At 50.3% G+C, this 24,198-nt stretch overlaps 9 protein-coding genes across 9 annotated transcripts; 2 read left to right on the forward strand and 7 right to left on the reverse strand.

Moving 5' to 3' along the window:
• Positions 1 to 7: 7 nt before the first annotated feature.
• Positions 8 to 1,883, reverse strand: ASPGLDRAFT_32440 (CobW domain protein; the record flags this gene model as incomplete). Its single annotated transcript, XM_022544174.1, has 5 exons — positions 8 to 704; positions 769 to 1,212; positions 1,282 to 1,569; positions 1,619 to 1,707; positions 1,761 to 1,883. The coding sequence occupies 5 exons, from the start codon at positions 1,881 to 1,883 to the stop codon at positions 8 to 10; spliced, it is 1,641 nt and encodes a 546-aa protein (XP_022404659.1).
• A 403-nt stretch (positions 1,884 to 2,286) lies between these two features.
• ASPGLDRAFT_32441 (MAPEG family protein) lies at positions 2,287 to 2,884 on the reverse strand (the record flags this gene model as incomplete). The annotated part of the gene is made up of 3 exons (XM_022544175.1): positions 2,287 to 2,486; positions 2,540 to 2,832; positions 2,880 to 2,884. 3 exons carry the CDS (start codon positions 2,882 to 2,884, stop codon positions 2,287 to 2,289), a joined length of 498 nt encoding a protein of 165 aa, XP_022404660.1.
• ASPGLDRAFT_1011763 (putative C6 transcription factor) lies at positions 2,857 to 5,405 on the reverse strand. The gene is made up of 4 exons (XM_022539412.1): positions 4,794 to 5,405; positions 3,248 to 4,747; positions 3,146 to 3,202; positions 2,857 to 3,094 (listed from the first exon to the last, which is right to left on the reverse strand). The coding sequence occupies exons 1-4, from the start codon at positions 5,310 to 5,312 to the stop codon at positions 3,023 to 3,025; spliced, it is 2,148 nt and encodes a 715-aa protein (XP_022404661.1). The 5' UTR covers positions 5,313 to 5,405; the 3' UTR covers positions 2,857 to 3,022.
• Positions 5,406 to 6,643: 1,238 nt separating this feature from the next.
• On the reverse strand, positions 6,644 to 7,756 carry ASPGLDRAFT_55247 (uncharacterized protein). Its single transcript, XM_022548125.1, has 2 exons — positions 7,291 to 7,756; positions 6,644 to 7,232 (listed from the first exon to the last, which is right to left on the reverse strand). The coding sequence occupies exons 1-2, from the start codon at positions 7,377 to 7,379 to the stop codon at positions 6,917 to 6,919; spliced, it is 405 nt and encodes a 134-aa protein (XP_022404662.1). The 5' UTR covers positions 7,380 to 7,756; the 3' UTR covers positions 6,644 to 6,916.
• A 1,333-nt stretch (positions 7,757 to 9,089) lies between these two features.
• ASPGLDRAFT_43068 (uncharacterized protein) lies at positions 9,090 to 9,524 on the reverse strand (the record flags this gene model as incomplete). Its single annotated transcript, XM_022545733.1, has 1 exon — positions 9,090 to 9,524. A coding segment is annotated over one exon (306 nt), but the record flags the coding sequence as incomplete, so codon positions are not given.
• A 1,422-nt stretch (positions 9,525 to 10,946) lies between these two features.
• ASPGLDRAFT_1012219 (uncharacterized protein) lies at positions 10,947 to 11,649 on the forward strand. The gene is made up of 2 exons (XM_022539413.1): positions 10,947 to 11,342; positions 11,390 to 11,649. The coding sequence occupies exons 1-2, from the start codon at positions 11,046 to 11,048 to the stop codon at positions 11,465 to 11,467; spliced, it is 375 nt and encodes a 124-aa protein (XP_022404664.1). The 5' UTR covers positions 10,947 to 11,045; the 3' UTR covers positions 11,468 to 11,649.
• Positions 11,640 to 12,119, forward strand: ASPGLDRAFT_43069 (uncharacterized protein). The gene has a single exon (XM_022545734.1). It carries the CDS (start codon positions 11,847 to 11,849, stop codon positions 12,015 to 12,017), a length of 171 nt encoding a protein of 56 aa, XP_022404665.1. The 5' UTR covers positions 11,640 to 11,846; the 3' UTR covers positions 12,018 to 12,119.
• Positions 12,120 to 13,345: 1,226 nt separating this feature from the next.
• Positions 13,346 to 14,128, reverse strand: ASPGLDRAFT_22772 (uncharacterized protein; the record flags this gene model as incomplete). Its single annotated transcript, XM_022543218.1, has 1 exon — positions 13,346 to 14,128. The coding sequence occupies one exon, from the start codon at positions 14,126 to 14,128 to the stop codon at positions 13,346 to 13,348; it is 783 nt and encodes a 260-aa protein (XP_022404666.1).
• Positions 14,129 to 18,221: 4,093 nt separating this feature from the next.
• ASPGLDRAFT_43072 (putative ABC multidrug transporter) lies at positions 18,222 to 23,185 on the reverse strand. The gene is made up of 8 exons (XM_022545735.1): positions 22,681 to 23,185; positions 21,295 to 22,621; positions 20,996 to 21,205; positions 20,334 to 20,946; positions 19,805 to 20,283; positions 18,971 to 19,755; positions 18,579 to 18,921; positions 18,222 to 18,528 (listed from the first exon to the last, which is right to left on the reverse strand). The coding sequence occupies exons 1-8, from the start codon at positions 23,157 to 23,159 to the stop codon at positions 18,373 to 18,375; spliced, it is 4,392 nt and encodes a 1,463-aa protein (XP_022404667.1). The 5' UTR covers positions 23,160 to 23,185; the 3' UTR covers positions 18,222 to 18,372.
• Between the last annotated feature and the right edge of the window lie 1,013 nt (positions 23,186 to 24,198).

Below are 24,198 nucleotides of genomic sequence, written 5' to 3' on the forward strand. Positions count from 1 at the left end.
AATACAATCAATGCATATGTTCATCTTCCTCGGCCTCATTCCACCCTTCAAACCCATCCTCCCAAATATCCATCATAGCATCTTCCTTGTCCTCCCTCGACCCATCACCCTCCATAACACCCTTCCACTGCTCCATCTCCTCATCATCCAACAAACACTGATCAAACACCTCCGTGACCTTCTCCGTATCAATCCCCTCCCCAATCATCACAATCTCCTGTCTTCTATCTCCCCACCGTCCATCAAAGTCATTCTCAATGGACTTGCGGACGTCAGGGTCCTCAGGCCAATTGGCCGGATCCTCTTCGGCAAACCACTTCCCGCCACAGGAAATGGTCAGGATGGCACCGGCTTGGGACCATTCGCCTGATTGGAAGGGGCGGGATGCGAGCCAGAAGAAGCCTTTGCTGCGGAGGAGGGGGGAGAAGGCGGGGTGGTTGCGTTTGTTTTGGAGGGCTTCGTCGGGGTCGATTACGATTTCGCTTTCTTCGTCGGAGGCGTCGGAGGTTTCTGAGGTTTCATCTTCATCTTCGTCCATTTTGTCATCACCTTTGTCGTTGTCGTCTTCCTCGTCTTCATCATCATCTTCTCCTTCTTCGCCATCGCCATGCTGAAGGAGGATGAACTTGTTATGCAGCAAATCCCACAGTTTCCGGGGATTAAACGGGCGTCTCGCCGAGTACACGAAGTTATTAATCCCATACCTACACACATATCACAGTTAGCAAACGCCTCAGCCTGTATACCAGGAGAGAGGAAGGAACATACTCGAGGGTCTCCGGCTTCGGCGCCATCCTCTCCCCATTCCCCGTATTCTGCAAAGTCATCTCATGCAAACTCCTCAACCACCCAGCCCCACTAGCAGCCTTCAGGAAATCAAACCGTCCCGTCTTGATGATCTCCTTCACATCAACCTTCGAGTACTTACTCTCCAGCACCTTGGCATTAGGATTCAGGAGTGTAAGGAGATGTTTTATCCTAGCGAGACGAGGAGGATCAATCATATCCGTTTTGTTGATGACGAGGACGTCTGCGAACTCGATCTGATCGACTAGGAGGTCTGAGATTGTGCGCTCGTCTTCGGGGACGATGGCATCGCCGTAGCGGTCTGAGAGGAAATCTGCTGTGTCGAGGTTGGCGTAGATGTTGAATGCGTCCAGGACGGTGACTGTTGTGTCGAGACGGGCCATTGTATGCAACCCATTCTTCTTACTTTACCAGAAGTCCTCTGTCAGTATACATCCACACGCATCCAAATACACGGTAGTGGGGAGGGCGTACACATCAACCAAAACCTTCTTATCCTCCTCACTCAACTCCCCCAACTCCTCCTGATCAAACACAGCCCCGAATTCCGTTGTAAACGTCTCCGCAACCTGCATCGGCTCGCTAATCCCCGTACTCTCAATAACAACATATTGCACGTCGTTCTTTTGCGCTAACCGGGCGAGTTCGGCTAACAGGTCTCCGCGGAGGGTACAGCATATACAGCCGTTTTGGAGTTGGATGAGTTTTTCTTTGGTGCGGGTTACGTGGTGGTGGGTTATTAGGGTTGCGTCTATGTTTAGGCTGTTGGGGTTAGATGGGTTGGTAGGGTTGATGGGGGAGAGTGGCTTACCGACTCATGTCATTAACAATGACAGCAATTCGCAGACCATGGTCTGGTGATTTAAGAATATGCTCGAGGAGTGTTGTCTTGCCGCTTCCCTGTTTCGTTTCCGTTAACATGCCCTCACACATACCGTGTATAAGATACTCACCAAAAACCCCGAAAGAAGCGTAACAGGCAAAGCCCTCTTCTCCCCGTTCTTCTTGTCCGCAACCTGATGCACGGGTTGCTGGACAGGGTACGAGAGGGTATCTGTGCCGGAGTTAATGACCATCTTGCTTGCTTGTCTTGAGTTCTTGGGGTTTGGAAAAAAAAAGTTACAGGATTCGGTTCTTTTGCTACGGTTTGCTTGTTATATACCCTGTCTACAGAGAGATACCTTGGGGGCTTCCTCCAAGGTATGCTGTCTCCAGTTCATGCGTAGGAATGTATGTTTCTATGGGTTGTTTGTAGACTAGGGTTGTCGTGCTTAGAATTTCGGAGATCTAATTGGTGAATTCAGTCTCCAAGGTACTACAGCAGGGTCCTCGCGGCGTGTACCCCGGTGTGCGAGGGCGAATCAGGGCTCACTTATTACTTGTAGAATTCGTAATCAATTATATTCTGTACATCGTCATACTATTCCTAACGTGCCGCTAACTCTTCGTGCACAGTACTTGTACGTAGTGGATCAGCGGTTACAGCCTCTTCCCGGCAAACACCAACGCGGTGATACAGGCCGAATTGCCCGACCACCACAGCAGCGACCGGATGAAACTCAATGTCTCGGACTCGATGAAGACATAGGCGAGGCCGTATGCGACGCGGGACAGGGTGTACCATGCGCCGATGGTGTTGATTGTTTCGCTGGGGACGCCGGCCTGCACCGCCAGGAGGACTGCACATTATTAGTAATTGTGTTTAGAATAATTAGAGAGGGAAAGGACATACTGCCAGCAACGAAAAACGGGAAACCCTCGACAGCGTTGGCATGCGCGGCTTCCTGTCTCTTCAACCGGTTCAGCGTCGTCCGGCTCAATTTACCAGCCTGCACGGCAGCCTCGCCGTATTTGCTCAGATCTTCGCGGGGCGAGACATTGTGGTCGAGTCCGTGACGAATCTTACCGCCGCGAGTGCTCAGGAGGGCGTAGGCGAGGACGAAGTTGGCGACGAGGTAGCCCGCCGCGTGGTTGGGGGGTTGTTGGCCGGAAGCGGCGCGGAGGCCGAGGGTGGTTAGGATGGTCCTATGTTGTTAGCATTGCGTTCTAATGTATTTAGAATGAGTACTTACGACATGTTGTTCAATTGGAGGTTGTCGTGAATTCGGATTTCGTACAAGACGGAGACGTGTTGATGAGGGGGATCGACTGTTTATACCCCGTACCTCGGTGATCGGCATTAATAACAAACCTGCTTTCAGCTGAACAACTCAAATCAATTCCCGGAAACCAGTCCATCCCATTCCGGTCCGTCGGGCAAATCAAACAGTGTCCCAAAATCAAGTGCCTGTAGCGTCAGCATACTGAATACTTTATTGGGACACCTCGGGGTACATACTGAAAGACCGCTGAAATCCATCGGAAACACATGGACCGGGTCGAATACAGACGGGGTCTGAAAATTAGCATCTTTTACTTCTGGGGAAATCAGGATACCTACCCTATCACGGTCCTCTACAAAGTTCAGCATCGCCTTGCAAGCCGAGAGCACCTCCTCCGATGCCCGTCCAATCGCAACATGCACATCTTCCCCATTCAACTTTGCTTTAACCGATGCAAAGACTAAACCGAGGAAAATATACGCTTTGTCTCCTTTACCGTTAGGATAGATTCGCGATTGCAAAGCTTGGATCATCCGTTCAACCGCCCGCATCATCACGGATTGTTGCGACCGTACGAGATCTGTCAATTGGCTGCCGGGTGTCTCCTCCATTTGTAGCTGTAATTCCGCGCAGACAGTAATAGCTGCGTAAAAAAATTCGTGTCGGAACATGTTAGGTGCCAGGTCCCGCATGTGCGCATGAGGTACATCCTCCTCGAGCATCGAGAGAATGTGCAGCGACAACTCTAGGCAGATTTTCCGGGAATAAGTGTGTTTCGGGGATTGCAGTACTGAAAAATAAAACGGTCGATGTAGGATGAGTAGATATCGTCGCATTGTAAATGAATAAAGCGACTTGGCAAATGTCATCCCACTGCCATGTTCGAATGCAGCCAATCCCTCCTCCATGTGTCGGACTAACATATCACTCATGCGCAAGGCTTCGTCGTATGTGAGCGTGAACTTCAAACTGTTGACCATCTCCATAACCTTGGTTCGCACCGGCAGCGACCGAGACAACACGGCTTGAAAGTATCCATCAGAGACACCAGCCTTCGGTGCAGGATCTTCTGCCATGTCCTCCTCCAGGTCGGAATCATCCAAGTTCGACGGTGCATCGCAGTCGCATTCTTCCAGGTCGATGGACGGTCGCATGCCCCCGTCCGCAGATGATTGTAAATCCAGTTCCATGACCGTAGCCCACAGACGACGACGCATCTCACCCCAAAATTTAGAATGACGAAAGCGTCGTGGGTTCCGATGTAAACCCATCGTCAGCGCAGACCTTGTTAAAGATCCCGATGCAATCCAGGTGATATCCCCGTCTGTCGCATCTATCTGTCGCGCAAGCATCAAGAGGCATCGAACCTGGAGGAGGTCGTAATTGATATTGGCACCCACAAACACAGACGTAACCCAAGACTGGACAGCCATAATCCATCGGCTCGTGGTCTGGTGCATAGACTCTATTCCTGTCGGCTTGGCTTCCGGAGGGTAAAAGCTGCTGCCAACGGCCATCACAGCCAGCAGTTTAGCTAGGAATACCGTGTCTGCATTCATTTGGCCCACCCAATATGCCTCATACTGCCGCATAAACGTCTGATAGTGCAAAATCCGATGCGTAGTTTCAAACGTCGATAAATACAAGTGCACCAGCTGGTCTGCAAACGGCCGAGCAGGGACCATTTCCTCTAGCCGGAACGCATGGTCGCGATACGTACGCTGGTGATTCTGTCGCTCTCGCGACCACATTTGGTGCTTAAGTTTGTCCATATCACCTCTCTGCTCGGGGTTTTTATTCTTGGACTCACGGTGCAAGAAACCACCGACATGTGGGAACTGCCTGGGTTTAGCCCGGCTCGCCAAACACAAGACGAAAACTTACCAACGACATGAACAACGCGTAATTCGACCGACCAACATATCTCGTCCCGCCATTCGAGCCCCGAAAACACTGATCCGGCAACGAATCAACAACCTCAGCAACACCATCCGGCCGTCCCGCGTCCGACAGATCACCTAGAGTATCGGGTGTGTTAATAGGCGCGCCCTGTCTGACAATCGCATGTTCTAACGCTTTCACCCTCCCGCGCAGCTCCTGCATCTCATCCTGCCGCGAAGCCGGCTTAGTGACTCGATTCCGCGAGTCAAACACATGCATCCCGCTGGAAAGCGACGCGTTATTACCAGCGCTGCTAGTAGCTGGCACGGGCGGAGTACTTTCCAACCGCTCGTCACGTACATCTGCGTCTCTCCATTGACTCACGTACGCAGCGTACGAGCACTGGTCTGGCATTTTGGACTTGACGCATTGCGCGCACGGCATGGACCTGTCGCATTTGAGCTTGCGGCGTCTGCAGATTGTGCAGGAGAGAGGAGGTCTGCGGCGACGAGGGGGTTCCATTGCAGTTTTCTCGGATATCCAGATATAAATTGAATGTATTCGTGTTGTGGTTGTTTGAAGAGGAAGAATAAGATATGGCCGGAGGTGGGAGACGCGAGTCGGAATTACTGGATGCAGAAGTCCCGGAGATACCGCTTCTTTTTTGATAATTATCTCCGTTATCTGATATGATCTAATCTATCGCCCTATGTACAGTACACCGGAATTTTGCACTGGCAGAATAATTAAATATCATTGGTTGATAGTGAGCGGTCATAGTTGGCAGTATCCAGGTGGTCGAAAACTTTTTGCCTCCCACTGTACAGTGCCCGGTCAAAAGTATTCGAATGCCCAGTCGGGCGGCTCTAAATACATGTGCGCGCAGTGCGGGTAAATAGTTCCTCCGATAACCCCTCCGTCCGATAGCCTCTCCGCCCAACTAAATATATCGCTTATGCGACAGGCGCAGCCTGTGACAGGCGGTGAGCTGCCTCAGTGGCCATTTTCACCACCTTCCGCGACGTTAATACCGCTCTCTCCCATGACTTCGTGCGAATATCGCCTTGAAATTAGGCTCAATCGATTTCTCTCATATTTAAATAGTATATAACCACTGCCGGTTACAGCTGGAACCCGCCTCAATGGTAGGGGGGGGTATGCCGCGGGGGAGTTTGTTCCAGAACAAATATATTCGGCACTCCGGATGATATCAAGCCCTCGTAGAATCCCAATTACGTTACTCAAAGCCATCCACGGCTTCCGTCCGCGGCCGTTCTTGTATCCGAGCCAAAGCGAACGGAACTTGACCACGTAAGATCCTGCCACGTAACGAAACAAAATGAGGCAGTGAAACTCAACCAGAAATACCTAGACACCGTCTACAGGTGCCGCAGGATTACCGGATTTACCAAATGGACATATGGAAGGCTGAAACAAGCCCAGATAGTCTGCGAATTGGGCCCGCATGGGTTTAGTCTGATATTCAGTTATCGAGAACTCGGCTTGTAGTGGTTGTGATCAGGCAATAGCTCAGTCAAAGTAGCCATGAGATTAACAGGATATCCAAATCACTTCCAGAGATAAGTTTTCTCTGCTTTACCTGGGACTATACATCTTGGCCAACAATGAAACGGAAATGCGAGCTGCCATCCACAGTCCCGTGAATCGCAGAGTTCTCCAGAAGACCAGCTGCCGCCTACCACAACAAGTGGTCAGCCTATCTTGAGGATCTTACGAGAAGTGGAATAAAACGATGGCAATGGGCGTGTACTCAAGAGGTACACCCAGAAATTCAATCCTTCAGCAGCTAGATCCAATCTATCATGGTAAATCAGTCCTGAAAGGAAACTCAAGCCACATTTCGATTATTGATACGAAAAGCCCGGGAGAAGCAATGATGGTATATCACAGTTGATGTAGAAAAGAATAGAAAGAGATTATCAAAGGATATCAGGGACATCTCTGACTTTCCCACAGCAATCATACGATATTAGTTCCATTTTGGTTTGTCAATGCTCTGCATGTCTGACAAACAGCTAAGCGATGATACCTCTCGAGGAGTATAGATAGAGTCAACCCCCGATCACACCCCATCTTCCCTCCTCTCCCTCTGGCCAACTGTCCATCTATTTATCGGCATCGACTGTAGCCTCCAACTTCTGCGACCTCCGCAACCCCTGCAACTCCCGGAACGTCTCCTTTGTCTTAGACTGCGACTCCACCTTGGCCTTAGCTTGCGACTTCGCATCAGCTGTAGCCTGCTCCTCCAACATCCTTCGATACTTAGATTTCAGATGTGAAGTATAAACCGCAACGAAAATCATCCAAAGTACGGTGGCTGCCATTCCGATGATAGATCCACGCACACAGACATTATCACAACGTGTCATGGCGCACCTGTGTATCCATCCAAAGCCAACAGTGAGATACAACACTGTAACTCTGAGTCAATGAATTAGCAAAACCGCAAGAACGCAGAGCACTTTGGAGCAGAACATACGAGATAGGGTATTCCACGATAGGTTTAACGAAAACTCGGAGTACCTTGTCTTGGGGATAAACTTTGAGCATGTTCTCTTCAATAGCCATCTCCAAGGAATTTTTCTTGAGGTCGTCCAGATTAACTGTGGTCGTGTCGAAAGTTGAATCAGGACAGCTAAGAGCCTCAAGTGCGCTGAGTGGAGCAAGAAGGTTAAGAGAGAGAAGGATAGACAGCGTTTTCTGTCAGGAATCTCCTCCTGGACACCGCAGTGGCGCAAGGTTGATACCTGTGATTAAAGAGGCTCTAGAGTGAGAACTGAAGGGATCAACAGTACTCTGTACTCCGTACGAATTGACGATCCCATATTTTGCCCCAACTCACCGCTTCCCGTAACGTATTCTTAGTCATTCATGAACCAAGGTACGGAGTATGGAGTAGGTTATATAGGGTAGCATAAATATGTGCCCAACTCTCTCGCTCTCTCAGCTCTCTGGGGAATACTCATAGCCGAAAAGGAAAAGCTCGTGGATGTCAAGCCTCCAAGGAATGCGACGGAGCGGCCCGCAACATATCTATGTATTACGCTCTTATGTTTGAGAGCCTCAGACTCCAATATGCCCCGCTCCTGATTGGCCCGCACTAGCGAGCCCACACACATGCCGGATAGAGGAGATCCACCCTCATCCATCTAGACAGCTACGAGTACAATAGTATCGTCAATGCCTTTCCTTGCCATAGCCTGACTCACATCTTACAACAGGGGAGAGAGGGTTATTGATCATTCATTCATTCTACAGATGGGTAGTTTTTCAACTCAATTCTGTAATGGGCTAGGCCCAGAGATGCTAATGACTAGCTTTGGCACAAAAGATTTCGTTAAAGAAGACTAGAGGAACGAATGCCCGGTCGGGTGTGTGTGTGTGTGTGTGTGTTTCTATTTTACGTCGAGGATCGGGTATTTCCACGCTTCCTTGGAGGCGGAAGCGGGGAATCCCTGGTCCCGGTTCGGGACATACGACGGGCAGATCGGAACTGCCTATCACCTAGCTAAGCTATCATCTATCATCTAAATACAGGTAGCCCCCCGCGCGGGGAGCTGCTTGGGTTTTCACAGCTGTTCAAAGCAAGCTGAGCATCTTGGGGTTTTCTTGATACGAAAACCGAGAACAGGAGAAGTGAGAGAGAAGAAAGGAGGAGGGGGGTGAGAAAGGGGAAGAGGGGAAAGAGGAGGGAAGGAGAGGAGGGAACCGGAGGTAAGCCTAGAGGTTCCCAGCTTTGATGCATTTAGCATCCTAATGGCGTTTACAGATGGCAGTATAGAATTGTGATCTACCCAGCCAATCTGCATATGCGGTGAACCCGGCCTTTTTGGTGAGGATGTCCACTACTGGTTGTTGGCCCCATGGGTGTGCTGCTGCTTTGCGACCATCTCGGCAGAAATAGAAGTGGGAGGGCTCCTTTCTGCGGCCACATGAGCATGTCAGCAGGGCATTGTCGTGTTTGAAGCGCTCATGGTACTCGGCAAAATCACCATGACCGCTCCTGGCGGCTAGGAGGCGACCCAGAGCTGCTCGGGGGAGCTGGAGCTCTGGTGGCCGTTTCTCTATGTTTATGCCAAGGTTCTTATAGCGTTCAGGGGCCTTTTCTGCTCAGAATTGCGCAAAGCATTGCCAGTACACCCTCTGGGCTGCCCGCTTGGCGGCTGCTATTGAGGCAGGTGGAGGAGGGAGTTCCAGGGGAGCATGGCAGCCCATCTTGGCCTCCTTATCTGCTTCTTCGTTTCCTTCAATGCCTGTATGTCCAGGAACCCATTTCACCTGTACTGTGCCTGACTGTATGCCGGGTGCTCTAGGGTGTTGTGGCCATGTCTGTGCGGCTTCTTGAAAGTTCATGAAAATTGGTTGACTTGATCCTTTGGGCTGGCCTTGGAGTTGCTGTACTGCTTCCAAGTTGTCCAGGCAGATATATATGTTTGTGGAATGTTGGGCTTTGGGATCCTTAAGGGCCGCCTGTAGGCCTAGCAGGGCCGCTCGAGCCTCTGCATCAAAGACCTCATGGTTGGGGAGCCTCGCATGTCCACTGAAGATTTTGGCCTTGCTGGTTCCGCAGTAGCCCACCCAGCCGGCGCCTGCGGCACTGCTGTCCTTTCCTTTGGACCCATCTGTGTAGACTACCGTTGATAGTGGTGGAATGCAGGCCAGCCACCTTTGAAAGGCATCCCTGGCCTGTATCTTTGTGGTTGTGGCTGACTGCTCTTTGGGCTCTGGGTTTGAATCCCAGGGGCTCGACAGAAGTGGGTCCACTTGTTCAATGAGGTGGAAGTTTTTGAGGTCCACCGCCCGGAGTAGGCGGGTGCTGATGTACTGGGATGGCTGATGTGTGACCCGGAGGTGCAGAGGGTGTTGGGTGTCTAATTGATGGACTCTGATGGCCAGGCTCCGTCGTCTCTGGTCAAGGAGTAGTTCCATGGGCGGTATAGCTGACTCCCAGTGCAGCACGGCTGTTCGGGTGGTCCTGTAAACTGGGAGAGTTCCTAGGAGCGCATTGCGGAGTACCCGGTCCAGACAGGCTAGCTGGGCAGCCACCCCATTGGAGATGAGTTTCTGTCTGCCTGAGAGATCCTGTCTTGATCTTCTCCGCCCTGGCCACCATGCCTCGGCTCCATAGCAAAGGACTGGGACCACACAGGCAATTGTTGCCTGCCTCAGTAGGGGAGCTTTGACCCCTCGTACTGTGTTGGCAAGGGCTTGGATGCCGTTGGCTGCCAGTTTGGCCTTGGCTGCCAGTGTCTGCACGTGTATTCTGAATTTTAATCTCCGGTCAAACCAAATTCCCAGCCATCGTGTGGCCTCATTGAGTTGGGGAGGTTTAATCTCCACTGTGCCCTCAGGGGTTTGGATTGAACAGGTGGGACCAAGAGACATGACTACACAGCCAAGGTTGCCCGTGGCCAAGCCTTAACGAGTTCTTGCAACTGGTGTAAAGCAGCTTCACCAGGCCTGCTTGTTCAGGCCACTGCCCTGGTTTTCAGTGCGCCCATCTCTCGATGAATGACTTCCAGATATTGAGGCCCCGCCAAAAAACCTCTCACCCCAGGCGTCTCCAGGTTTGCTCCTTAAGCATGCATCACCGGCATTTCAGCTAGAACGACATCACATCCATCACCCAGCCGCAGGTTCTCAGTGCGAGTGAGATAGTGAAGAAAGGTAGAACCTTCTCCACTAGGACGACACCACTTTGGCTGTTAGACTTCAGGTCCTCAGTGCGAGTGAGGTAGCTGATTTCCGTCTCTTTTGCACACCGACACGCGCGTCCGTCCTCTCGGGCCACATAGACAGTCTCGTCGAGTCCTCACAGCTCGTCCGTCACTGCCATTATGTGCCACGCCCCACAAGGAGAAGTCTCCCTGCTTCGCGTTACCAGCCAAGATCTCTCTCTGCCAGCCGACCGTGTCTCGCAAAAGCAGCCTGAAAGTACCCCCACTGACCCTGCAGGATACCCCGACCGTCCTTCACTAACCAAGCTTGTGTCCCCGGTTTCGCAGTCCTCCCGATCACCTGTGGCTGTGCCTTAACAAGCTCGTCGAGGATCGTCGCTAGGTCGTGCACCCCGCTTGTAAGAGGCCATGGGATGTCCTGGTCAGGGTTACCCGTGGCTGCGCCTTAACGAGATCCTGGGCCCAGGCCATTCCGTGGCGCTCCCAAGTGACTTGCACAACCCACTGCTCTACCAGTTGTATCCTCCCTCGCCGCTTGACAGAGTTATACATATGTATGTATTGGAACAATTTGTTCAAAGTTTTCATGGGGGTGTCGCGCGATCTCAGAGAGTGTTCAAGCCCAGAGGTGTCCTGTCTCCTGTCTAGGCGATACCACATCCGCTGGAAAAACAAGCCCAGTTTCGGTCTCGAGTACGAATCGAGTAGACAGTTGTCGGATGGTTTTCATAACCCGTTATCCTCTGATGGTGTGGGTTGGGTGGCTGCTGTTCGAGCAGGTGAAAATTCTGCATGTCGGCAGCCGCCCGCACCACTTTGGATTCTTTCGGCTTCCTCTCCCCAAAATGAGAGGGTACTGACACCGGACACCACGAGAAGGTAGAAATCCATCGTCCTAACTGCTTGACGAAAGCAATTACCCAGCGTACTCGCTCGGGGTTTCCCAGATTTGATGCATTTAGCATCCTAATGGTGTGACGGCCTGGTCACGTGGGTTGACTATCACGTGTAGCGATGTTGCTTGCTTTGTTGTTGATAGCAGCATTCCCTTCTTTCCCCCTTTTCTTCTTTCCTCATGTTGATAATTCTCGTCGATAGCTACCTAGGTACAACACATGAGTTGAAGTTCCATTATCCTAGCTGAGCTCCGTGACAAATGGCGTCTGCAGATGGCTGTGTAAAATTGGGATTTTCCCAGCCAGTCCGCGTATGCAGTGAATCCTGTCTTTTTGCTGAGGATGTCTGCTACTGGTTGTCAGCCCCAAGGGTGTGCTGCTGCTTTGCAACCTTCCCAGCAGAAATAGAAGTGAGAGGGCTCTTTTCTCTGGCCACATGAGCAGGTTAATAAGGCATCATCATGTTTGAAGCGCTCATGGTACTCTGCAAAGTCACCATGGCCGCTCCTAATTCTGGCTTTGTGGGTGCTGTATGGGCTTTTTTTGTGGTTTTTGTTTCTGGGTTGGACGCTTTGAAAGCGGTTGCATATGAAACGGGTCCAGCTGGGGCTGGCAGAGATATAGGGTGCTGATCCTGGACAGTTGTGCTAGGACTGTGTTGGGTGAAGTAGTTGCACACAAAGGTGTGAAGAGCTTCACTAAAGGAACAGGCTCTGGGAAGTTTCTCTTGCTTCATGGAGGAGACTTTTTTGTCAAGTAGACTTAAAATCTCTAGTATTTCCTTATCCTCTTGCTTTTCTTTGCTAGCCCGGGCTTGTAGGAGAGTACCGACATGGCTTGTGAGCCCATGATTCAGTTGTGTATCCAGGATCTGAGGCTCTGGCAGGGCTGACAGAGTCTGGTCTATCATCTCTATGTCCCTGTCCAACAGCGGCAAGGCAGGCGGTGCAGTGTCCAGATTGTCTGGAATGCTCTCTGCTGGGGGTGTCTCTCTCTGATTGTCAGCTTCCAAGGCCTGTTACCTGTAGGTGTTCAAGTCCTGGAGCTGTGTTCTGTTTATCTGGTTTCTCCGGTTTCGAACGTTTGCGAATCTTCGCGGATTTGGCTGTGCCATGGATCAGGCTGTCGTCCTGTTGCTGGGGCGTGTCTGAGGCGTGGTCTCTGGCCAAAAGGCGAGTGACAGGCGCCATCGTGCCTGAAGGATGTATAGTTTTGTCTACTCTGAACTTGTGTCAATCTATAATGCTGTCTGAACTTCTAGTATACGATTAGAATCCCTTGAGTGGTGCCCGGTCAGGCGGCTCTATATACATGCGCGCACAGTGCAGGGTAAATAGTTCTTCCGATAATTTCTCCGTCCGATAGCCTCTCCACCCGACTTAAACATATCGCTTATGCGACAGGCGCAGCCTGTGACAAATTCAACTGACTGGACTGCTCTCCGAATCATCAAATAGGGAAAAGCAAGACGAAACATTAAACAGTTCACCTGCAGCACCCCGTTCACCCAGGTTCACTCTCACATTCTCGGCTGGACATGTCAGGAAGTGGGCCATTTCCACAATTTCCAATATCCCTGTAAATGTCAGCAACCCATTATACTCGCATGGGTATTCTGATTGCTTACGATGTATATCAGGAACCATCGTCCACTCGCCAATGCGTAAAGAAGAGCCAGAAAACCATGCTTGAACAGCTTGCCTATCCATTCACAATGAGCTTTTTCAAGGCAAATGGCAGTGATACAAATTTCTATGATTCCAGTAATCATATTTATTCTAGTGCAATTGTTAGTCAATAATATGGAGAGCAGATCCTCAGAGGTGCACACATACCCTGTGGAGCAACAGAGGAAATCAAATATTGCTCTTGGGCCTGGAGCTTGCTCCTTCATGGGCCCGTTCCCCCCCTGGGCCTCTAAATCCCTGCTTCTGTCCTGTGATTGTTCAGAAAGCTGTACCTATAGATCCTGGAGTTCTTGCTTCTTTACCTCTGCTAGTTTAGCCTCTGACTTGGCCTTCTCCACCTTCTCATTGGCATCCTCCAACATAGCCTTCGTCCCACGCAGCTCCAATTTCATTTTATCCAGCTCCGCCGTCGCCTTATTCACCTCGACCAGAAAGGAATTCTTGGCTTTTTCTTCCATCTCCTCAAGCTCCTTGATCTGCAGTCTTGTCTTTCCCAGCTCTTGCCGTGATTCTTGATTTTCCAACTTCGCCTGGCTGAGTTGCGCACGTATAATATGGGCTTCCTCGGTGGCTTTCTTTGCGTTGGCGTCGGCGGCTGCCCTCAATCCTTCCAGTTCGTTGACCTCTGCCCTCGCTTTGTCAAGCTCGGCCCGTAGGCCCTCCACTTCATCGGCGGTCGTCGCCTCCTCGTCGTCATCCATGGTGCCCGTAGTACGTCTCTCCTCGCCATCGCCTGTGGGTCCAACCCAGTCCTCCTCCTTGGCTTTCTCCTCCTCGTCAGCATCCTTGTCACTGGTGGTCACCGCGCTATCCTTCCTCTCGGTCTCCTGGGCATGTTGCTCGGAGGCGCGCTTGCCCGGAGTGCAATCGGTAGAGGGATAGGGAGAGAGATTGGTGCTCGCACGCCCACTTGCGATTCTAGGGTTCTGTTCGCGACGGTGCTGTGGGATGATATAGCGGTTGGGGGTGGTTGGTGAGTTACCGTGGGCGTTGAGGGTGCTCTGGTCATTGCGATATTGGCCAGAGAGGCCGCGCGAATCGTCCGTTGAATCCATATCGCTTGCTCTCTTGTGGTTCTCTTGTAGATGCCGATGTTGTTGTATTGTTTTGTCGCGTCGGCCCTCGAGATGTGAAGGTGAAGCCCCGAATAGGAAATGTGGGGCATCAGTTAACAAAAGTGGTGTGTTTATTCACATCTCCAAAGAAGACGCGGTTTAAGTGACCTTTCTACACTGCTCGTTTACGCGCACATTTATTCGATCCCACATTGGTGGGCGTGGGCCGGATCTCTATTGGCATCTCAATGCCCAGACCGCAGGTGAGTCTCGCATCCTTGCTATGGCTACAGCAGTACTATGTGGCTATGGTATATCTACTCTGTCCCGGAATAACGCAGAGACTACAGCAGCGCGTTGTCCTCGATCGAGCCAGTCAAGACTTGTCAATTCAACGAAGATATACCCCCCAGCACGTATTGGTTTCTGCGCGACAGTTGACACCAGCGTAATGAAACAGAACCAGCGCATTCGAGATCGACACCTACAATGGCCGCTATTTCATCCCCGATATAATCTCCGTTGATCCTTCGAAAGAACACCTAATCGCGTTCAGGTAATATCAAGCCCTAATACAATTGCGAGTACGTTACTCGAAGCAATCCACGGCTTCAATCCGTGGCTAGTCTCGCGCGAGAAATCAAGCGAATGGAACCTGGCTACATCTTATCCTGTGTAAATACCGGTATTGCCTCAGTATCAGTTGTCGCGGAGTTGTCAGGTTGCTAATGGACCAGTCAAAGCGACAGTGAGGTCGACAGTGACCTCGAACCACTTCCATACATAAATTGTCTCTGCGCTACCTAGGGCTTTATATCATTATCAACAATGATCTGCAAGATCCACAATCCCGCAGACCGCAACTCTAACAATACCACCTAAGCCAATCCATGTCCATGCGGGTCATATTTTGACTCTGCGATTTGGATGGAGCTTTGCGAACAAAACACGGTCGCATGGCGCGAGCCCTATTTATTTAATCAAGTTTATTGTCCATATCGAGCCCCAAAAGCTATGACAGACCATATTCCATGACAGACCATATTCCATGAACTCGAGGCCGGCAGATGACCTTCGGTCTCTTGTCCCTGTGGGTTCCTGAGGTAGACCCCCGTCTATAATCTTTCTAGTCCTTTTCCTCGCCCCAAACCGCCTGTACGCGCAGGGCTTTTGAGCAGAGTGCTCTCCTTGTGTTTTTTGGAGCAGGGTGGGTGTCGCCTAAGCTGAGTCTCAGCTCGGGCTACCCTCCCTGCTACCCTTCTCCCGTTCTACTTGGCTCCTCCAGTGCTTCCAGTCCCCACTCCTCATCTTTCCGGGCTCTTTCCATCGCCTGCTGTAAATGCCCCTGGGAAAGAGCTACACTGGTGTTTGCTAAGAATTGTAGCAGAGCCCTAGTTGCTTTGGGCTCCCCTAGAAGTCGTCCTTGTGGATATTCTTCTGCTGCGGTGGGTCTCATAACTCCATCTATCTCCAGGTCCTTGTAGAGCTTGTTTCGTTGGTGTCACCATTGCCGGCACTCAAAGAGAAGGTGGCGTACTGTCTCTTTTGAAGAACCACATCCTTGGCAGGTTGCGTCTTCTCGAGCCTGAATCCGGTGTAAATATGTTCCAATGGCTGCATGTCCTGACTTCAGTTGAAAATAGCGGCTTGCCAGGCGTTTTGGAGTTACTGCAACCAAGGGGTCGAGCCGCCAGTTCCTCTGTGGCCTGTGGGCTGATCGATCCTGTTGGGATCGTTGGCTGAGTTTCCTAGTGAGCCATCTCTGCTTCTGTGCTGTAATGGCCTCCGTCCGGGCTCTGCGGGCAAAGGCCAAAGAGATCACTCTTGGACCTCTCCCTGGAGGCTTATTAGCTGCCCGCTTTGCTGCCTGGTCGGCTCTCTCATTTCCTTCTACCCCTGCATGTCCCGGAATCCACTGGATGGTGGGGGCGCGAGCCCTAAAGGTGGCGTCATTTTTACCATGCATCTTGCTTTTGGTATACGCTCCCATCTTTGATCGATCATAACTTCCTGGATAATTGATATTTTGGCTCTAAACTGCAGCATTAGGTAGACTGTATATATTATTTTACTTTGTACTAAAATGCAACCGTAAAAATGTCTCGAAGAATATGTATTAGGGCATGGCCGCGGAGTATGGTGTATGCCGGTCGCATATTGAATGCCCGATTAATCAAGCATTAAAGTTCCCCGATGGTTGACCATAGTATGCATTTCACTGACAATCAATTAGATACTTTAGAAGCCATACAGGACCATGAAGTTAGTACAATTGCTTGATAATTGCAAGATTTAGAAAAGTTGAAGAAAAATCAGTATAGGGGTCTATGATAGATGGATCTACACCGGAGAACTCTCCGGGCCCTAATCATAAAACTCTTTTGAAAGCCGGCGAGGATCTTAACGTCAGCTGAAATATGCAGAGCTGTGCTCTACTCTCTTCAAAGATCGTCTCTTACTTAAACTGGCCTCGAAGCTCACGTTCTTCGTCCTCCGTTCGTTCTTGTTCCACAAATCATTCTCAGTCCCACCGCTATGGAAGCTCTTAGCTCGAACACACAAGAAGCCCTCCGCCCTCGACTCTTGTTTTTCCCTCCTTAGTACGGAGCTGAAGGTATGTTAGACATTGTGGGTTGCCCGATATCTTCTTCTGGCCCCCAATCTATCTGGATTTTTCCTAACACCGCGCAGCACTCAGGAACACGGCCCGTCGATCCAAAACCGTCCTCCAAGTGGTCACTGGCAGCCAGTCACAAGTCAATTTCTGCCTAAAACAGCATCGAGCAAGATTCGGTTTTGTGCTGAGCAGTTCTAAACTCGTGACCGTTATCTGTCTGTGATGGCTTCACATTTTCTTTTTGGGGCTTCACATTTATTTTCGATGTTGATGCACTAAAGAATCTAACAACGTCAAGAAAGACCAATTCTCGCCGCATGCCTGGCCAGTATTACTGTGGTCAGACCAAACTCCAGCCCCAAGGTTACTCTCCAACCGTGGGTATGTCCCTCGACGCCTATATCACCCCCCTCGCGTCGTCGCCAAAAAAAAAAAAAAAAAACAACCTCGAAGCGCAATCAGGTGCGCAAATCTCAATCCCTCTCCCTCTCCCTCTGCCAATGCCACAGCGATCGAGTGCACCTTCGATGACCCGCAACACGCGCAAGCGAAGAGTATGGAGGAATATCGAGTTGTGCCCACCGTGCAGACATTGAGGAACCTCGCTCCACAGGTGATTTTCTCACACGGTGGGGTCCGTGATTGCTGGCAAGAGCAAGCGCCAAAAGTCAACCTCCGGTTGAGGGAATTTCTCCCGCTGAAGGCACTTCCTCACAGAACCCAATTGTCCTTTACGGGCAGCCACAGGACAAGCACAAGGACTTGGAGGCGCAGAAGGAGCAAAATAATACTATGGAGGAGAGATACCATGGGGGAGCAAGCACCAGGGCATAGGGCAGCATTTGATTTCATTTGCTGCTCAGTTGGGTACGTGTGCCTCTGAGGATCTGCTTTCCATATTATTGACTAACAACCGCACCAGAATCAGTATGATTACTACAGTCATGTAAATTTGTGTCACTGCCGCTCGCCTTGGAAGAGGCCCATTGTGAATGGATAGGCAAGTTGGTCAAACATGGTACTCTGACTCTTCTTTACGCGTTGGCGAGGTGCACGATGGTCCCTGATATACATCGTAAGCAATCAGAATACCCATCCGACTATAATGGGTTGCGAAGCAATGGAACTTGGGCATCGGAGGGTCGCATCCATTGTCATGAAGATACTCATCGTGACTGGATAGGCAAGAAGGTTAGACTGGGTGTACTGACTGGTCTTTACGCGGCGGCGACTATACGGTGGACTTTGGTCTATTTTGGGTTTCTTTTCATGTTTACATGAGCCCTGGATTGTTTTGTTTCAACATACGTATGTTAGATAGGCAATCCTATATATCTTCAACATAGCGATTGCCCACCACGTGAAGTTAAAGCGTCTTGATCTATGGGTATACACCCAAAATAAAATCTTTCAGCAACAAGATCTAATATAATCGAACAAAAAAAAAAAAAAAAAAAAAAAAAAAAAAAAAAAAAAAAAACAAAGCCCATCCATCCATCCACTAGGCAAACCATTATGTACTAATACTCAGGGGATATCATAGCGAATTATGTAACCGAGAAAAAGAGAACCCAGATTAAATCGTACCCAATCCGAAAACCGAGAATAACCAAATGAACGCCATGCATTAACTGCGTGAAAACCGCCAGAAAGGCTTTATCTTCATGACAGACCGCAGGTAAACCAGTAAATAAACCATCATGTAATTCGTAACGACGAAAGCCATGAAGATGCCAAAATAAGGCCATATTTTTGATTGGCCTAGTTCGATTGTTGATAGATACTGCATTCGTTAGTATTGTGTACTTTAGTTGAGTATGAAGGGGCACTCACATCATCACCATAACTATATTCACAATAACCACACAGTCCGTACTCATCCGGATTAGACAGATATCCCCTCCCCTTCTCCGACAGCCATGGCCCGGCGTATTCTGCACAGGTAGTGTTTACCGGAGACTGGAAGACGGCCAGTTCGTCTTGCGTGCAGGTGACTGGAGTCCCCTTGAGGATGGCCGAGAGGACACCTCCGATCCAGTAGGTGAAGGGTGTCATGTAATACATGGTGTATTTCCAGAGTGTGGGCATCTGCGCATGGGGTTGTAGGATACCGTTGAACAGCTCACAGACGCAGATAAAGAAGGGCATAAATGTCGCGGCGACAACCGAGTTTGGACTGTTCTCATTAGCATGCGTACCATGTAGGAGCTCTTCGATGGACTCACCTCAATGCACCAATCCATTGCCCCCACGACGTGCAAAATACGATAAACAAAAAGATCATCAAGAAAGTGTATCCCGCAGGGAAGCCCAAAGGTAACCCCACGAGGAAATAGTAAAGAACGTAAAAGATAACCGAGCCAGCGACAGCGTACGGAATCTCAGACAGGACCTGCGCTGTGGAAAAGGCGACCCATCCGTAGATTCCACTTGGACGCTCCCGGGCATTCCACAGATCACGATTCATAATGAACCGCATCGAGATACCGTTGATAAAGTCCGGGACCAGGATAATGATGAGGAAGCACGAATACGCCTTGGACTGCATATCTGTCGTGCTGTTGCCGATCTGCAGATACGTAAGACCGTTGATCAATGCGTGAACGAAACAAGCAAAGAGCCGAGAGTAGGGATACCCCGGACTCCGCCAGAATTGTCGCGAGGTACGCTGAGTCAACAGAAAGATTTGCTCTGAGACAGGCGCAGGAGCTAATTTGCCGTCAGAAGTACCCGAAAGTTCCTTCTCGTGTTTGCCGCGCATCTCTGCGATTTCCTTCTTGACCTCCTCGGCCTCGGGGGATTGCTCCCAGATGCTGGTCCAGTCGATACTCTTGTCACTATCCTTCATGCCGCTCGCGACAACATCGATCAGGTAATCAGCAGCATTGGTGACGTGCGTCGGTTTCTCGTTGTATCGGGTGAAGTAGTTGAAAATTGCACGACCAGATTCGCCTACTTCACCGAAGTAGTGCGTCCGACCACCGGGACTGAGAGCCATCACGCGATCAAACTGCGTATGTCAGCAATAATGATCAAAAAGCCATGGGAAAAGATCTTACCTGCTCAAACTGCTCCTGATTCGCCTGGTGAATAGTACACAGGATAGCCAAACCCTGATCCGCCAGACGTCTCATCAAATCCACAATCGTAGAAGCACCTTGACTGTCCAGACCACTCGTCGGTTCATCCAAGAAGAGTAGCAACTTTGGCTTTGCACAAAGTTCCACTCCGATAGTAACACGCTTCTTCTTTTCAATGTCGAGAGATCCGACCAAAGCATTCTGCAACTCCACCAGATCGAGCGTTTCCAGCACCGAATCTACGTAGGACAGCTTTTCTTCCTTGGACACGTCGCGTCCTTGGCGTAGGAGGGCGGAGAATTCGAATGCTTCGCGGATCGTGCTCGTGTCATCGTGGATGTCCATTTGTTGGCAGTAACCAGTTTGTCGGTTGAACGAACGATCAACGGGACGTCCATCGACAAACATGGTGCCATTCAGATGGCCCGAGTTTTGTCTTTGGGTCAGAGCAGTCAAGACTAGACAAATGTCAGCAAGGCGACAACAATCAAACATCAAGGGCACATACGAGTCGACTTTCCAGCACCAGAAGTCCCAACCAAAGCCGTCATCGTCCCCGGCTTGCAATAACCACTCACGCCACTCAACAGTTTCCTCGTCTCTTTTCCAACCTGTACGTGAAGTTCCAGATTATCCCAAGTAAACGAAGACTTGCTACCACTGAGAGGCCCAACGAGCTTATCATTAACAGAGCCAGGGTACGCAGGCGGGCTGACATCGTCTCCGATGGGGGCATTCTCCTCGTCGCGAGCGTTGTCACCCTTTTTCAGCGGCTGCTTTCGAGACTTCTTGTACTGGATTGGACCTGCGCTTTCTGGTTGCCATTCCATGACTTCACTGAGCCAGCATGTAATGAGCGTGTAAGCAACCAAGAAGAGACACAAGATACCAAAATTGCGCCAGAGATGGCTGCTGTGAAAGCCATATCGGGTGGACAGATAGTCATCTCCATTGATCAGGGTAGTTCCCACCCGGTTCGCCTGGTACGCGCACGTCTGATAAGCGACGTCCGTGTATCCAGGACCAGAGGGAACCACTGATTCTGGAGAGCAGCTGAAGTTGGAGTTTTGAAACTCGGCAATCATCACCGATTCATAGGTGAAGAGAGTCGGCGTCGTGAACTGTCCTGCGTTAGCCTATATGGCTTAACATGCTGGAGACTCGACATACCGCTATCCATCCAACCCATGGCACATCCGAAATTAACTTGTCCACCGGCAGAAGATAACCACTGAACACGACGGAAAAAAGCACCGACACACCACAGTAACGTAAGGCCACCGCATAGTCTGTCGACAGCGAAGCAAAGACTCGGAATTGACCGGTCTGAGCTACCGTAGACAAATAGATGAACAAGAAATCAATAAAGAATGGGCCAGCCTGTTGTTCCACCGGGGTGAACGGTCAGCGAGTGTTCTCTCTTTCGAGAGAGATAACGACGAAATCCAACAAGTCCGAGCGAGTCTCACATTTGTTTTTAAGCCCGCCAGGAAGTAAACCACAATCATATAAAAAGCGGTGATCAAAAGCGATACCACAACATCCGAAACGACACGAGCAAGGCAGACTGCGCTGGGGCGGACAAAGGCGAATTTCTTCTGTCGACTGATGATGTCGCGACCCTGCATGGCGTCTTCCAACTCGGACATTTGCAGCCATGCCAGCAAGATCGAGGAGTAAAACAGCATACCACCACGCGAGTACATACCATCGGTGGTCTGCGGCTGATTGTAAAACATCGAACCAATCAACAAGCCATAAACGATGGCGGATATGAGCTTGATGTACAGCGGTTGTGGGTTTCCCTTAAGCTGCCAGAACTGGCGCTTGGTACACAAAGCCACCTGACGGAAGAGAGAAATCGTGTAAGACGATGTGGCGGACACGAACCGCGACTTGTCGGTCTGAACCAGAGTCTTGAAATCTTCCAGGCTTCCGCAGTCCGAATTGGTTAGGGTTATTTGGGAATCCTTGCGCGCGAAGCGCTGAGCTTCATAAGATTGAATATCCTGCTGGATTTTCGCAAAAGCCTGGCTCTTTCGAAACGCTTCCTCAAGCTCGACAGGGCCCTTAGGGGCGCGATGCTCCCAGCCCGGGCGGAAACGGCGTCGCTCGGGGACTGTGATGCTGGTGAGGAAGTCGGAGGTCGTTTGCATGTCTCCACATTGGTATCCCAGTTCTTCAAAGTAGCGTTTAGCGTCTTGCGCTGGGCCCTGAAACAACATGCGACCTTCGTCGACCAGGAGCACCTTGTCGACAAGTTCATAGATGGCATCCGAGGCTTGGTATAGCGTCAACAGAGTGGCCTTCCCGGCCGTATCGGTCATTATGCGCAGACTGCGCGCATAGTCCAGGGCGGACGAGGCGTCCAGACCTCTGGTGGAATTATCCCAGCACGTCACGCACGAGTCCGTGGCGAGCGACTCGATGATAGAAATACGCTTCCGCTCTCCACCAGACACGCCACGAATGTACTCATCGCCAACCAGAGTATCCATTGTGTGCGACATGCCAAAAATGCGTCCGTAAATGTCAAGGTATCGCGGGATTCGATCGCGGTATCTCTTGGGAGTCTTGCACTGCAGCGCAAATTCCAAGGTCTGTCGAACGTTCATAGTAGGGAAATGCACATCGTCTTCGGGAACGTAAGCCACCTGGCCACGAAAGTGCTTTTTCAGCTCGTCAGAGCTGAGGCCAGAGTAGTCGATGGACCCGGTGACACCTAGGTACGAGGAATGGTGGCCGGCAATGGTGCGCAAAAAGGTCGAGCATCCTGCCCCTGGGCGACCCAGGACACTGAGCCGTTAGCATCCTTCTACCAAAAGGAAGATCATAGAGCAAAAGACAAAACTTACAGCATCATCTCACCGCTGCGCACCACACCCGAAAAATCACGAATTAAAGCCCGTCCATGCTCAGGCTCTTTGTCACCCATCCACGGCTTGATAGTCCACTCATAGATATCCTGTAAAGTCAACGTCCTCCAAAACGCCGTCGCCAAGGTCTTGACATTAACCTGCGACTCCCCACCACCCCATGTCGTCAGCGACTTGAAGCTAACACCCAGATTAGACCTCTTCTTCCCGGCCTGCACTTCCGCCTCGAGGAACTTGTCAAACGACGAGTGCGGCTCCGGATACACCGGTCGCGACTCCTGCGTGTCCTGTGCATTTAACTGATTCTGAATATCCGCGATGGCTTCCCCATCCCCAACAGACAAATGTACCCGGGGCGGCGGCGAAGGCGGAGGTGAAAGAACGTCATTATCATCCTGGCCGTCCTGCGGCGAGGCATAAGGATTGCCCTGCAAATAGGGCGAGAAATGGGCTGGCATGGTGCACAACCGGACGGAGGTAGCTACTTGGCAAAGAGACAATAGAAACAAAACATGCCTTTAGAGAGGGGAGAGGGGATGGCTTTTATTATGGCCGCTACCGTTTTCCCTGTCTGTTTGTATGAAGTGTGTGGCTGCCATGTCGGCGTAGGATTGGCCACCAATCATGTAGATCCAGTCCACAGGAGTTAATCTGAAGAGGAAGCCAAGTTTGCAGGCGTTCTGGACTTTTTTTCTTTTTCTTTTTTTTTTTTTTTTTTTTTTTCCAATGATATTCCACCATAACCAAGCAGGTCAACCCGTGGCTGGAATCCGGAGATTCAACAATGCAGGTGAGCTTCCTAAAAGGGAAGGCCATCTGAGAACAACCGTTAGGGTGGCTGACTCAGCGTGTCTGGACCAATGCAGGATCTCAGATCATCTGCCGATCCGGATCTGTATTTAGAACGGTTTGTATGGTGAACACGTAAGTAATACCGCAATGGTATGTAAAATATCTTCATAGTGAATAGAGGTATTCATTTGATTTCTCATTTTGTTATATTTTGTTTTTTTTTTTTTTTTTTTTTTTTTTTTTTTTTATGTGGTGTGACTGTTCTTTATGAAGTGCATATAAAACAGCACATCTGGCCCCTAAGGCACCCCCTACCGCCCCTTCCGCAGATCGTCCGCGGATCCCGGTTCCTGAAGATACGCAATTATATGTCAGCTCTTCGTGGCATCATCTTGATATAATTACATACCACCGTTACACTGCGCAGTAGTGACATAATCCTTAATTTTAGTTACTAGAAAACAACCCAATATCCCGGGGCAAGCGTTAAAAAAAAAAAAAAAAAAAAAAAAACCCGGTTGCGTGTCCACCATTCCACCAGCCAACAACAGCCACGGAGCCCTGCATAAACCATAACCCGGCATACATATGGGGAAGTCCCAAAAAATGGCTCAGATACAGGTGCCATCGCATCATGCTGTCACATACTGATTGGCTCCGGTTTTTGATTCTCGAAATTAAACTATATCAAAAAGGAAAAAATAT

The sequence above is a fragment of the Aspergillus glaucus genome (assembly GCF_001890805.1).
Source record: "Aspergillus glaucus CBS 516.65 unplaced genomic scaffold ASPGLscaffold_3, whole genome shotgun sequence".
Taxonomy (NCBI): Eukaryota; Fungi; Ascomycota; class Eurotiomycetes; order Eurotiales; family Aspergillaceae; genus Aspergillus; species Aspergillus glaucus.

Excerpts from the sequence above, each read along its gene's own strand:
- ASPGLDRAFT_43072 (XM_022545735.1), bottom strand. The coding sequence starts at position 23,159 with ATGCCAGCCCATTTCTCGCCCTATTTGCAGGGCAATCCTTATGCCTCG. Across the intron at positions 21,206-21,294 it reads TGGCGGGCTTAAAAACAAAT|GCTGGCCCATTCTTTATTGA; the intron begins GTGAGACTCGCT and ends GTGGAACAACAG. Across the intron at positions 20,284-20,333 it reads TGGTGCTGGAAAGTCGACTC|TCTTGACTGCTCTGACCCAA; the intron begins GTATGTGCCCTT and ends ACATTTGTCTAG.
- ASPGLDRAFT_55247 (XM_022548125.1), bottom strand. The coding sequence starts at position 7,379 with ATGGCTATTGAAGAGAACATGCTCAAAGTTTATCCCCAAGACAAGGTA. Across the intron at positions 7,233-7,290 it reads ATCGTGGAATACCCTATCTC|AGTTACAGTGTTGTATCTCA; the intron begins GTATGTTCTGCT and ends TCATTGACTCAG.
- ASPGLDRAFT_1012219 (XM_022539413.1), top strand. The coding sequence starts at position 11,046 with ATGTATTGGAACAATTTGTTCAAAGTTTTCATGGGGGTGTCGCGCGAT. Across the intron at positions 11,343-11,389 it reads CCTCTCCCCAAAATGAGAGG|TGCTTGACGAAAGCAATTAC; the intron begins GTACTGACACCG and ends CATCGTCCTAAC.
- ASPGLDRAFT_43069 (XM_022545734.1), top strand. The coding sequence starts at position 11,847 with ATGTTTGAAGCGCTCATGGTACTCTGCAAAGTCACCATGGCCGCTCCT.
- ASPGLDRAFT_1011763 (XM_022539412.1), bottom strand. The coding sequence starts at position 5,312 with ATGGAACCCCCTCGTCGCCGCAGACCTCCTCTCTCCTGCACAATCTGC. Across the intron at positions 3,203-3,247 it reads TTGTAGAGGACCGTGATAGG|ACCCCGTCTGTATTCGACCC; the intron begins GTAGGTATCCTG and ends GCTAATTTTCAG. Across the intron at positions 3,095-3,145 it reads TGGATTTCAGCGGTCTTTCA|GCACTTGATTTTGGGACACT; the intron begins GTATGTACCCCG and ends CTGACGCTACAG.